The sequence below is a fragment of the Stenella coeruleoalba genome, assembly GCF_951394435.1.
Source record: "Stenella coeruleoalba genome assembly, chromosome: 4".
In the NCBI taxonomy this organism is placed as follows: Eukaryota; Metazoa; Chordata; class Mammalia; order Artiodactyla; family Delphinidae; genus Stenella; species Stenella coeruleoalba.
The window spans coordinates 132,719,128-132,733,050 of NC_137149.1; the positions used below are offsets into that span (position 1 = coordinate 132,719,128).

At 42.2% G+C, this 13,923-nt stretch overlaps 1 protein-coding gene across 1 annotated transcript in view; it reads right to left on the reverse strand.

The window, feature by feature from the left end:
- Positions 1 to 10,642, reverse strand: part of DAPP1 (dual adaptor of phosphotyrosine and 3-phosphoinositides 1) — a 59,431-nt gene extending 48,789 nt beyond the window's left edge. The window contains exon 1 of the mRNA XM_079920639.1: positions 10,534 to 10,642. Within this exon, the coding sequence (XP_079776765.1) occupies positions 10,534 to 10,634 (101 nt within the window). The 5' untranslated portion in view covers positions 10,635 to 10,642. The remainder of the gene's footprint in view (positions 1 to 10,533) is intronic.
- Between the last annotated feature and the right edge of the window lie 3,281 nt (positions 10,643 to 13,923).

Below are 13,923 nucleotides of genomic sequence, written 5' to 3' on the forward strand. Positions count from 1 at the left end.
ACTATTTACTATATTCTTTTCTATTTTTTTTAAACAAATATTGATTGTGACCCACTAAATACACTTTAAGAACACTCTTGGGTTGTACCTGGTGTTTGAAAAACAATGCGAAGCCTTTCCACTCAATACCCTGAGATTTTGTTAGGAATTCACATTTGCAGGCTTCCTAGACCTGTTGAATTATCATCTGTTTTTATCAAGAGCCCCACATGATTGCTATGCAGTTTAGCATTTGAGAGGCATGGAGCTGAAGAACTCTTGGTCCTAAAAACTTTAACTCATTTCAATAACCTTGATGGTTTGAGTGTACAGAGTGTGGTATCTAAAAGCGGGACAGAGAGAGCAAAGAGTGTACTAAGGAGATTTACAGTACTTAGGAAATAAGTACTTAGAGGAAAAGAGAAGGATCTGTGGCAAATTTCATCAAAAAATCCCCCAATAGCTGCCATCTTAGTGATGGGGGCAGTAAATGGTATAGAAGGAGGAGCCCGTGAGGAGATGAAATGATCAGGGAAAACTTCATGGAGGAAGAATACCATGAGTTGGAACTTGAAGCATAGATATAGAATTCATCAAGTGTGAGAGAAAAAAGCATTCCAACCGGAGCAGTAGCATAAGCAAAGGCACTGAGGTTGACATATGCATGGTGTATACAGGAAACACAATGCCTACCTGGAACAGAGGGTCTATGTTGAGGAGTAATGCAAAACAAGACTGGAAGAACAAGTGGGCACAGAAATCAGTCTTGCATGGTAAAACATGAGCCATACATCCGTTTACATTACATACATCTTGGGGAGAAAATTTCTTAGTAACCCATGTTTACAGATTATTCATATATTTAATGACATACTTTTCCCCTTCCTGGCAAAGAGAAGTGACATAGAACCTAGATTCTGTCCCTTCAGGCTTATAAAGAGGACATACATTTCAACCCAAAGCAATAATAGAAATTCCTAATTGTGTAAGAAGGGCTAACAGGCGTTGGAGTTGAACAGCCAATGAAAGCTCTCTTCTTTGCAGAATTTTCACTTTTTTTTTTCATTTTCAACCTTAGTCTCACTTTTGAATGATGCTGACACACTTTCTGAACTCTCTAGACCAAAGATGGTAAATGTGTAACCTATGACGCCATGGATAACAGAGCTTCTCTTAAGGCCATGGATAACAGCTCATTGATCTGTCTTCTTGCTTGCTAGGCCTGTGCTTGGCCTCAGAATCCTGCTAACACAATGGTGATAGAATAAAAGATGAATCTATTAAGCAATCTCAATCGAAGCAATTTTAACTTGGGCTCATGTGTCCTCAGCACTTGAGTCACTCCATGGGATCTGCCTGACTGCTGCTCGCCTTTGTGTACATTTGTTCACAGCGTGGGTGCTAGACACTTTGACTTCATGAAAACACGAAGCCCTTGACTCTTTACGCCATCAGAAATCATGGATTAAGGAAAAGGAAATGTCTTATTTAGCTCAAAAACTATCAGTGCGGCAATTTGTATTATAGTCAGGCCGTGGCGTATATTATGTGACAACGTGGTGTTGACCACATAAACATGTTAAGTCCCCTGTTCACAGATGTGGGCTTACCTTTCCATTGATCATAGCAAATGGACCCTGACCAAGGAGAGAACCCAGGAGAGGCTTTGCAAAAAGTTTGAAAGTTTTATGTATCGTAGTGTGATACATAGGGGAGGCTGAAGAAAGACAATAGTCTTTCCAATCAGGAGGTTTCTGTGATGGAACCAGCTTGTCTGAGGCTTTCCACATTACCATTCTAAATGGTCTACATTTACAAATGCTAATAGCAGAGCTAAATGGTGAGGCCAGCTGCCCCAGGCTTTAGGAAGCATACCTGAGTGATGACAGAGGCAGAGTACGTATTTGGTCAAACAATGAACTAAAGGTGGGGCCCCAAGTGTTTTTTTGTGGGAGTCAAGGTTCAGCTACAGGGAAACAAGACTGAAGGGGTATGATAATTCTGTGGGAGTTGGAAACCAGGATAAACTTGTTCTTGAAGGAGCCTGATGAATGAGGCAAGGAGTTCTGAGAGATGGAAACACAGAAAGAGAGAGACTCAGAGATCCAGAGACACAGATGGGCACAAAGAGTGAGAGATACATAAGTCAAGAGCTGTAGAAAGAGAGGTATACAGACCTAGAGACAAGAGAAAGGCACAGCGGCTCATGTAGATAGCCAGAGGCACCTAGGGACAGTGACCTAGGGAACACAAATAGAGACCCAATCAGAGTGGTCCAGAGACAGAGGCAGAGAAACCAAAGTGAGAGAAAGATACAGACCCACAGAGCATGACATGGGTCAATGCACCCAGGGCTGTCAGAGACGTGAGAGACCCGAGGGCAGAGTCACGGATGGGGAAATGGGGGCTGGGAGGCAAATTGTGTCTCATTCCAGCAGAGGTCCTCTCCAGTCCCCAGGTCAGCACAGTACACAAATGGCTGTAAAACCGAAAGAGCATCATTGCTCCTCTAGTGGTTGGGGCTCAGGGAATGTTTGATTTGGACTGGGAACCAAAGCTCAGAGACTGACTAGAAAAACTATTTCATGGATAAGAGCTTGAGGGGGACTTGAACGCCTGGGCAGAGATTCCAAACCAGAGGCTCTCTCAGGAGGGCTCATCTCGGAGTGGAATCAAGCTTGACTCTGCACTTACTGTGGTTACTCTTGCATCCTCTATACATCATAAAATGCTGCTTCAGGGTAATTGTCTTTGGACTGTAGTTGCCATTGACAACCTACCATTGTGGGTTGGGACAGGAGACAGAGAAGGTCACTTTCAGGAAGCTATAACTCTAGGAAAAAGTCCCAAAGTTTGGGGGATGTAAAAAAAAGATCTTTGTTTCATTAGTTATTTCCTGTCTATTCCATTGCTCAGATGCTGCCTCTAACCAATGTCAATTTGTCCCAGCAGTAAAAACTTTTGTTAAGAGGACTGAGTGAGTCTGAGGGTAATAAGTACAAGTACGTCACCAGTGTTGGTGTGGTGGGCTGAAGTCAGCGACCTTGAGTTCTGGTCTTGGCTTTGACCCAACTTGGGACAATTCAGATATTTAGACATCTGCTATTCGTCAAGTGCTGAGCTTGGATGGAATAGACAAATACGCATAACCTACTGCCCTGCCCCTAAGGAGATCACTGTCAAAAAGAGTGTGCGGTGCTCAGCCTAGATCAGGTGGCCAAACCTCTTAGGGCTTTAGGACTGACATCTAGAAAATGATTCTAAGATTATGTAGAGAATTAACCCAAAGTACAGACTCAACTGGTGGGGGGTCAGAATCATACGAGCAATCACATGAGACCCAGGCAACTTTAGATATTTACAATGAAAAAGCAAACCATGGATGAATTAGAAGAATTTCGTGCCATTAAGATTTTCAAAACTGCTTTGATGCCATTTTGAAAAACTATACAAAAGCAGAACTCATTCTTATTTGATTGTGAATCACTTATGTTTTTAGCTCAGTAGAATTACTGGCTTCCACCCCTGTTCCTTCCTTACTATTCCCAGGTCCTCACTCTAGTTTCTTATACACCAATCTGTAAACTCTCTCACTCATTAGTTTTATTGTCTCTGGACTCATTACTATAGATCATGCTCAACTACCAGATTAATCTACCTTAAAAAAAACCCATGATGACCATGTAGTTCCACGTTCCTATAAACATTCAATGATTACATATTGTCAAATGATGTTTGACCAAAGTCCAAACTCAATCTATTTAAGGCCTTCCGGAATTTGGATCAATCTAAATATTCAAATTTTAATACAGGGCAACAGGATAGCCTGGAAAAGACCAGACCCAGAACCTGCTTTGAGAACGAACAAGAAGCAGATGATGAAAATGTATGCTACCAGAAAGTGAGAGCAAAATTATATGCATGGTACGAGCGCAATTCAATCTACGTGCACGTGTGTGTGTGTGTGTGTGTGTGTGTGTGTGTGTGTGTGTTTACAGAAAAATATTTTTTAAAGACTGGAGAGAAGTTGAGCAATATGTCATTTTGGGTGGTGGTACAGGGCTGACATTTTTGGTGCTTTTCTTTATTCACCAAATTTTCAATAATTAATACATTTTATTATTTTAAAGTGTTTATTATAAATAATTCCAAATATACAAGAAAGTAGAAAACTGAGTATAAATAATACCCACATTTAAATAATACCCATATTTTAGGTGGAATAATTTTTGCCAGATTTCCTTCATATATTTTTGGATGAATGTTTTAAAAGTAAGTTACAGATATCATAGCACTTTAATCTTAAGTAATTCAGCATGTGTCTCTAAAAAGCAACATTCTCTTACATAGCTATACTTTTATCAAAACAAATTAAGTTGTTGCCTTTAGGCTTTTTAAATTTTTTTTTTTTTTGCGGTATGCGGGCTTCTCACTGTTGTGGCCTCTCCCGTTGCGGAGCACAGAGCTCCAGATGCGCAGGCTCAGTGGCCATGGCTCACGGGCCCAGCCGCTCCGCGGCATGTGGGATCTTCCCGGACCGGGGCACGAACCCGTGTCCCCTGCATCGGCAGGTGGACTCTCAACCACTGCGCCACCAGGGAAGCCCAAACTTAAATATTTTTGAGCAAAGAAAGTCTAACAACAGATAACAGGAGCAGGCACTAGTAGTTGGGGAAGCAAGACCACAGGGAATCTGTAGGTGACCGAGTGACAGCCAAGACTTGGCTACGTGAGCTGTGGTTGGGTTCAGACAGGTCCACCTCAGGGAGGAGTAGCCAGAGCATGGGGGCTCAGACTAGGAATTTATCCTAGTTGACAGGATCATTGAGAGGAGTTGGTGGGAGCAAGAAATTAACCCAGGCTTAAAAAAAAAAAACAAAACAAAACAGGCTAAGTGTATGGTTATGACACTAGAAACTAGAAGAGGAAAGCCAGGTGGAAGCTTTCTCATAGAATGTAGCTGAAGGTGGGCACTCTGAGAGGTAAAGACCAGAGCAAGACTGAACGATGAGTAACTGCTTGGTCCCAGGGACTGGGAGGGTCTGAGTCCATGTGGACACTTTTTATTTTCTGAATATTCATATGTTTTGCCACTTTTACTGCTTTATTCATGCCATTTTCTCTTTAGAAAATGTCTTCTTCTCTGCCTTCAACTGACAAAAATCCTATGGGTTCCAAGGCCATCTTCTCCACATCCAATGATCTCCTCCTTTCTTGCCATCTGCTGTGTTCTTTATGTAGACACTGCAATGACCCTCAGTCCCTCTATCCTGCGTTCTAACTCCACCCACTCGTGCATTCTCTGTCCTCTACACTGTAAACTCCTTGAGGGGACAACCACTTCTTACTGTCAGTAACTCCCACACTGCCTTGCATAATGTCATCATTCAACAGATAGGTCTATGAAAAAATGGAAAAGAGAATGAATGAAACAAAGTGACCCACTCGATGTGGAGAACGTATGTGGCTGGATTTCCACATGTAAGTAGAAGGAAGTCACCGTTACCCACAGAGGAACAGAAACACAACAACTGAAGAGGAAATTCGCTTGAGTCCAAGCAAGATCAAACTGTACACTAGTTACATACTCTCGCTCGGCCACAAGAGAATCACCTTCCATTTTTAGAGTCCAAGATTACGGAATTGTGCCCAGAAGAGGAACAAGCTTTTTTGCTCTACTTGGTATCAGCTCTGTAAACAGCTTCCTTTAAAGCTTTGAATTTACTATGCTTTTCTGAGCCTATTCGATTTGCCTAGCCCCGAAGAAAGGAATCTACACACAATTCAAAGAAGTTCTGATGAATTAGGATATTGATCTGGCTTTGTATATGCATGTCTGTTATGTGAAGCCTGTGAAAGAATAATGTCTTTTAGTAAAACAATGTGTTGGTGGTAGCAATCAGAGAACTACTTTTTCTCTCAGTTCTCACTGGCACTAACAGTGCTGCTATAATAAGCAGGAAGCTGTGTTAGTGGAGAAGCATGTGGGCTCTGGGGCCAAACTCCTGGATTTGAAGGTTTATGAATGTGTCATCTTGAGCATGTGATAAAAGCACTGTCCTTCATTTTTCTCATTTGTGAGCAGAAATGTCACTAGTGGTAGTAACTCCCTGGCAGTGATGTGTGAATTTAATAAGTCATACAAGCAAAAGGCTTAAAATAGTGCCTGGCACATGGTGAGCATCCAACCCTTACTAAATTGCCGTTCTTAGAAGGTGTACCTTCTTCCATCGGTGGAGAGAGAGTCAGCTCTGGAGTACGCGCCTAGGCACTCTCGGGGCACCACCTATGAGGTCTGTGACCTGGACAGTTCACTTGACCGATCTGAAGTCGCCTTCTGCCTCTATAAGATGAGTATAATCATACTGTATTGATGGTGTTATTGTGAAGGCCAAACTCTGTGAACGACCTGGTGCCGGCCACTGACCCTCACAACAGGAGGTCAACCTGGTTTGGTGGAATAAGCATGGCCTTGGGACCCAGATTCTCTGGGACTCCAGGCAGCTTGATTTCTCTGCTAATGAGTCTCCTCATGTGTAAAGCTGGAACGTAGATACCTTCTGAAGGCCAGAGCTCCTGAATGCAAAATGTCTGCCTCTTCATAAGACCGCGCTTTGGTGATTGTTACTTATCCCCTGGGTCGTCAGCAAACCACCATGTGAGGGCCAGTTCCTACCAGGGTACACGTTTTGGTGTAGACTGTGAGCCGAGCATGGTTTTACGTTTTTAAGTGGTTAGGGGAAAAAAAGAAGAATATTTTATGACTCGTGACAATTGTATGAAATTCAAATTTCAACGTCCTTAAATAATATTTTGTTTGAACACCGTCACGGTCATCTGTTTCTGTGTTATCTACGGCTGTTTTTGCATGACAATGACAGATGTGAGTAGCTGAAGCAGAAATCATACAGCCTGCGAAGCCTAAAATATTTACTACCTGGCTTCTGACAAAAAAAGTTTGCTGATCCCTGATCTGCTCCAACCTTCTCTTATATGGGAAGCAGCAGAGAAATTAGTTTTTAATTAATTTACTTAAATTGCCAGAGCTTCGAGTCTACTTTCTTGACTCTGACAGCACAGCCAAACACAGACACTTCCTGATAAAATTTGAGACGGGAAAATATATAAAAAAGGGAACATTTATTATATTTCTTGCTTGAAGGAATATGTCTGAGTAGATAATTTGAATATCTAAAGATATGCTAAAATATTTTTATTCCACAGTATCCCTTTTGTGTCTGTAGTTATGTAGTTTGTAGTTACATACAAAACTACATGGTTTTGTAGGAAGCTTTGTTAGAATCAAAGAATTGCTGGAATCATCAATTATTAATTGATTAGCAATTCTATCCTAGTTTGTTCCTTAGGGGGTGCCTCAAATATTCACTATTTGTTTCACAGCCCCGTCGCTTCATTTTGGAAGCCACACACAGCCTGCCTTCTGTTCCCAGTACACCTCCTGCTTCTCACCGACCGTTCTCCACAGCCTTTGCCCCTCCCTCCCCCATCCCATTCGGCCAACGTGTACGTGAAGCTGAGCAACCATTCATTGCACATTGTGTTATTTCCCCTTTGCTTCTGGAAGCATTAATATGTTTAGGATGAAGGAAACTAAGTGTCTTTAAACTGATACTCTGCATGTGAGACACAGAAATGCATCTGAGTTGCTTGATTTAGGTACTTTAGAAAGAATGTCTTCTGAGCAAGTCGTGTGTGTCCTAGAAAGGCAGGGGATGGATTTGCTGCAATGCAGGGTTTAATCTGCAGAGCTTACAGATGCCAGAACCTGAAGAAAAATGGGACCAAAGAACAAAGATCCCATCTCTTTAATTTAACCACCACCTTGTCTATCTGTATCTATCAAAAATACAAAGGTAAGAACCTACCTAACTACTCAGATAACCTATGAAAAACAATTTCAAAATGAAGGTATTAAAACCAGCCACTTTTTATCTATCAACTGCTTTAAATCATTTTGTTTTTAGGGAGCGTTTTAAAAATGGAATTAATTAGAAGTTTGGGGGTAGATTATACCTAACCAGTAGCCTAGAGGTTCAAAGAAGAAGTTTCATTTTATTCAGAATTCTGCCAGAAGCAACAGGTCATTTTCATTGCTCAGATCTTATGACCTATGAGAGGTATATCAGGACTGACCCAGAGGCACAGGTACTAACTCAAGTCCATTATTAAATTCTCAGGAATCTTGTAGTTAAACCCTTGGCAGCTTGAAAATGCCTGTGATTGGAGTATTTATACCAGGGAAACAGGCAGACTCTTGAATCAGGGCTATCCCTCACCCAGGTGGTTTAACTAACACACCACTGAGTATATTTTAAAAAATGCTTCTGAGGTTTCCTACTGGGGGGATGAAAATGTTCTAAAATTGATTTACGGTGATGGCTGTACTACTCTTTAAAGGCACTACAGGTTACTGAATTGTACACTGGAAATGAGTGAGCTCTGTGATCTATAAAATATACCTCAATAAAATTGTTAAACAAAATGCTCCCAAACCCACAGACGAAATGTCAGCGTTTATTAATGGCTTTAAGATTCAGGTACGTATCCAACAAATAAGGGCACATTTACTCAGTGCTTCTGTTGGATTTCTATTCTATGCAGTGATTCTCAACCTTGGTCTTGCTCTGAAATCATTTGGAAAGTTTAAAAAAGAAAACGCTCACCCCCAAGATACTGATGTCATTTGTCCGGTGTGTGGCCTGGGCAGGAATTTTAAAAAACTCCTTGGGTAATTCTAGTGCACAGCCAAGGTTAAGAACCACAACCGTAGAGCAATTTCCCTAGACCACTGTAACTTGCCTGTTACAGAAACCATCTTCCAATGTTTAAGACATTTCCAGACTTTATGAAATAGTGAAGTATGGACATAAAAGCACCTTTTTGGGGTGTTTCTGGGTTGAATTGAATGTCCATCTCTGCACATGGAGGGAAGACACAGTTCTGTTTCCTAGTGGGTTTTACCTAAGGTTGCTTCCTGCTACGGGCACTAAGGTGGGGAGAAGAGACAGTGTTTAGCTCATCTTTGTCATCCAAGTGAGTGCCAAGGGTACTCAAGCACAGAGCCTAGGCTCAAAGATTGTTGAATTAAAGGACCAGAGCTGAATAGTTCCTTTGTCTCTCTTCTCCTCTGTGGTTTCCTACCGATCGTGGGCTGGGAATCCACATAACCAAACACATAAAGAATGATAGTTTAATAATTTCATACGGATCTAAGTGAGAGCCCAGGGTCCAGCTCTAGTGCCTGGACTCTGTGACACCGCTTTGGATGCTCAGGGAACATTTTACCTCTGCAGTTTGGGGATTTGGTCTAGAAGGCTAGAGGTGTCCTGGAGCTCTGACTCCCCATAAGGGGAGTTTACTTTACTGAAAAGTCTAGCTGTTACGTTTGATTTACCTTATGAAGGTAAAGTTCAATTCTGAGACCTCAAGTTTAAAATCTAAAGACAGGACTTATTGAGAACGCTTACAACACCCCAAAATACAATCTCTGCAGTCTTGACGCAGAGAGATTTCATCCCTATTTTAGTTTTTCTCTGGATAAGGACGTGGACTTGGCAGATTGGAATCCTGATTGGTAACTGATGTGTGACCGCAGGCAAGTTATTCAATCCTTTTGGTGCTTGTTTTCTTCCTTTGTGAGATGGAGATGATCACAGCTCTTGAGTGTTTGTGAAGATTAGAGCTATTTAGTGAGACAGCAGGTGCAGGTCTCCTAGGTCTCGCCTCTTAGGAATCACAGGTGTCAAAATCAGCCTCACCAGGCTATTCCCGGTGCTTCAGGGGAAAGGAGCAGTTTCTGTAGGAAATCCCCTACGCCTCTCTTGTGTAACATTTGCTTCTTTTATTAAGTATCCTGATGAGTTGTCGCATCTGGTCCCTTCTTAAAGACAGGACCACAGTGCCTCTTCCTACCTAAATGTGTAACCTGTCTGGGGCAGAGTGTTTATCCTCTTCCTGACTTGTTAGTACTTAAAAGGCTCAAAGTTGCCCTAAAAGACATACATGCATACAAGAGCTCACAAATGCAGTGTCAGGAGAAAGAAACACACATGGGACACTGCTGTAGACACTTCCTCGTTCGTTCTCTTTTGAAAAAGTCCCTCTCCCTTACTGTAGGGTCTAGGCTTTCTGTTTATCCCACCAGCAGCGCAGCCCTCTTACTGTCAGTAGCTTGGAGCTCAGCACTTTTTATTGCACATTTATTCATAGACCAGATCAATAACAAGGAAACCCAGCAACAACCGCGACTACAGCCCAATTCTGTCCCTAAAATCTCAAAGAACGTCCAGCATTTGATTTTTTTGTCCCATTTTCTCCACCTACTTGTTTTCACATGTGGAAAGGTAATCCATACTTTCACAATGGAATTGGGCTCCCACAGACACAGATGAGTAAAGTGGAAAGGATAGAAGATTGGGGTGTCAGAGAGAAGGAGTGCTAAAGAGAATCGTTCATCAAGATGAGCATTTGCGTAGGGGTGAGGAGTTAAGGTTCACCCAATAAACGCCTAGAAAAGGGGACCTGCCCACTTACCCCAAGTCCTGGAGCAGCTCAGCTTCTCCGTCCGACCTGCTCCACATATCTGAAGGATCCTGGATGCTCATTTTCCCTTCTGGAGATTCTGCTCTGCCCATTCGCACCCCTCGCGTCCGCTAAGCCCCTGCGAGGTGCTCTGGGTGAGAGGCAGAGAGAGACACGTTCTGCTGCCCCTCACGCCCTCCTCTCCCCGCTGAGAGAGAAGCCAGCTGTAGCTGAGTCTCCAACCAGCAAGGAAGTGAAACCTGCTTACTCCTCCCACCGACACTCCCCACTTAGGTGCTGGCAGGAGTGCTGCCTCCGTCAGGAAACATGCAAAGCTAGGTAGCACCTCTGAGGACACCCACACGGCATCGTGCCGCACGCAGCTTCTGGCAAAGGAAATAAAGATCAAACTGCTCCAACTGAGAGTGACTCTTAATTCCAACTCTCTTCATGAGGCCAAAGTATAGTTTTTCCTTAGTGCTATTTGCCTCCGGTTTGTCCAGGATGCACTCCATCACCTATACCTTCCGTCTCACACACAAACATAAGGAACGTCGAGGAAGCTTCTGGATCTGGAACATCTTTCAAAGGGGTAAAGAAATCAGAATCAAGTCTGGTTTTTAGCACTTTCTCAATAGTTCTGCTTCAATCACCTAAGCTTTCCAGCATACCCATGACGTTCAGGTTGAGCACGATTCAGAGACAATTATCGTTCCTCCGTGGAAGAAGGATTGGGTGAGAAGAAGGTAGGAAAAGCTGCAGGGGGGCCAGCCGGGTGCCCAGCTAACAGGGCAGGTTAGAACTCCTAGAGTCTTCGAGTTCCACTTCCTTCCCTGGGCTTATTCACAGCTGGTATTGCTCTGGGTCCAGGCTCATGTGTAGAGAATGCCAGCTGCCGAAAAGTCCAGAAGGGAAACTGTCATCACTCTGAATGCTGGGGAATTGGACAAAGTACTGTAATGAATGAACAAAGAACATATGTTGCTTCCTGTGTTCTGTGTATGTAACCTGCAGGAGAGAGTATGCTTCTCTCTCTCGCCTGTTCTCTCTCTGTCTCTCCCTCTTGTCACACCTGACTCACTCAAGGTTCACCTGGGTGCTCTATAACTCACTTCTCCCAGTGCGTCTTGAGGACCAGCAGGGTCCCCAGCAGCTTGTTAGAATGCAGAATTTGGGTTCATCCCAGCGCCTCTGAACCAGTATTTGCATTTAAACAAGATCCCCAAGTTGACCTCTGTGCGAGTTAAAGTTTGAGGAGACCGCTTTATAGGAAACCAAGATAGCAGAGCTGTTCCAAGAGGAGGGGCTGGTCGGCACCTGGCATTATTCCAGCTTTTCTTACAGTCCTTCCCTATGATCCGTTTGTCAGTGATGTGTGAGACCTTGGCTTACTCTGACTGCCAGGGAGAGATTCCTGAGTGGAGACTGAGCTCTGATTATGGTACATCAACATTTAAAATTCTCTTGGCTACAGTTTGTTTGGAGAGAAGCACAGGGTCCACTTGCAGCAGAGGCCAATCCTGGCCAGGGAGGTGCTGAATGTGAACACAGCAGAGATAGGGGGAGAGCCCGGCAGAGTTCTTGTTTCCTTTCTACAACTCTTTGTTCAGGGTTTTAGTATCCATTCCGTTCCTGTTTAAGCAAATTCTGGTTGTTCTTTTGCTTAACTTTTTTTTTAGGAAAGTAGCAGAATTTACTAAGACAACCCTCATCCCCTTTTCTTTTTTTAAAAAACATATTTTTATTTTTTACTTTTTAAAACATCTTTATAACTGCTTTACAATGTTTTGTTAGTTCCTGCTGTTTAACAAAGTGAATCAGCCATATGCATACATATATCCCCATATCTCCTCCCTCTTGTGTGTCCCTCCCACCCTCCCCATCCCACCCCTCTAGGTGGACACAGAGCACTGAGCTGATATCCCTGTGCTATGTGGCTGCTTCCCACTAGCTATCTATTTTACATTTGGTAGTGTATATATGTCCATGCCACTCTCTCACTTCGTCCCAGCTTCCCCTTCCCCCTCCCCATGTCCTCAAGTCCATTCTCTACATCTGCATCTTTATTCCTGTCCTGCCCCTAGGTTCTTCAGAACCTTTTTTTTTTTTAGATTCCATATATATGTGTTAGCATACGGTATTTGTTTTTCTCTTTCTGACTTACTTCACTCTGTATGACCCCCATCCCCTTTTCAATCTTCCTGTCCCCTCCCTTTCTCATTTTGCTATCCCATCTGTTGTCCTTTCCTTTGATGTCATTCTTTCTTTTTGTCACTTATTCCGTGTTCCCCAGGACCCCTCCCACCCCTCTGCTCCACTAAGTCCGCATGCTTTCAGCGTCATAGGGGATCCAGTTGCCACAGAATTACTAGATGGTTTCAGTAAAATGCTGGACAGTCATAAACTATTGGTAATATTTTTTATATTAGATTGGTCACATGCTACATTATTTCTTTTAATTAAAGAAACTGCTACTTTTGCTTTCAAACACTTTGCAAACAAGCACAAAGAATATTTTTTAAAAGCACATAGTTCACTTCTTATTTATTTCATTATTCTATTTTCAATGATGCTTGTTCATGGAACTGAATTCTTTCCACACTGTATTGCACATAGAAATGGGCACAAACAATCAAGCGTTTTAACAATTTTGGAACATCTTATTTTTTGTTGGAAAAATATTTTTTTTTCAAGAAATGTTATAAATATTATCAAGATAGTCATCGTCGGGATGACTATCACACTCAAATCATCAATTTTCTCATAAAGAGGCTTCAGGGAGAGCTATTCTGTCCAGATTTGGATTTTCTTTTCTTTTTCTTTTTTCTTTTTTGGCCATACCACGCAGCTTTCAGGATCTTAGTTCCCTGACCAGGGATTGAACCTGGGCCCCAGCAGTGAAAGCACCAAGTCCTAACCACTGGACTGCCAGGGAATTCCCCAGATTTGAATTTCTAACATTTGGGACTACTCTAAGAAGAACTTTTTCAAAAGAAATAGTTCCATGTGGTTTTTTTTCTTATAATTGTTCAAGAAACTTTTTCTTTTTAAAATTTTTTTAAATTAATTTTTATTGGAGTATAGTTGATTTACAATGTTGTGCTAGTTTCAGGTGTACAGCAAAGTGAATCAGTTATATATATACATATATCCACTCTTGTTAAGATTCTTTTCCCATATAGGCCATTACAGAGTATTGAGTAGAGTTCCCTGTGCTCTACAGTAGGTCCTTATTAGTTATCTATTTTATGTATAGTAATGTATATATGTCAATCCCAATCTCCCAGTTTATCCCTTCCCTTCTTTCCCCCTTGGTAACCATAAGTTTGTTTTCTACATCTGTGACTCTATTTCTGTTTTGTAAATAGGTTCATTTGTACCCTTTTTTTAGATGCTACATAT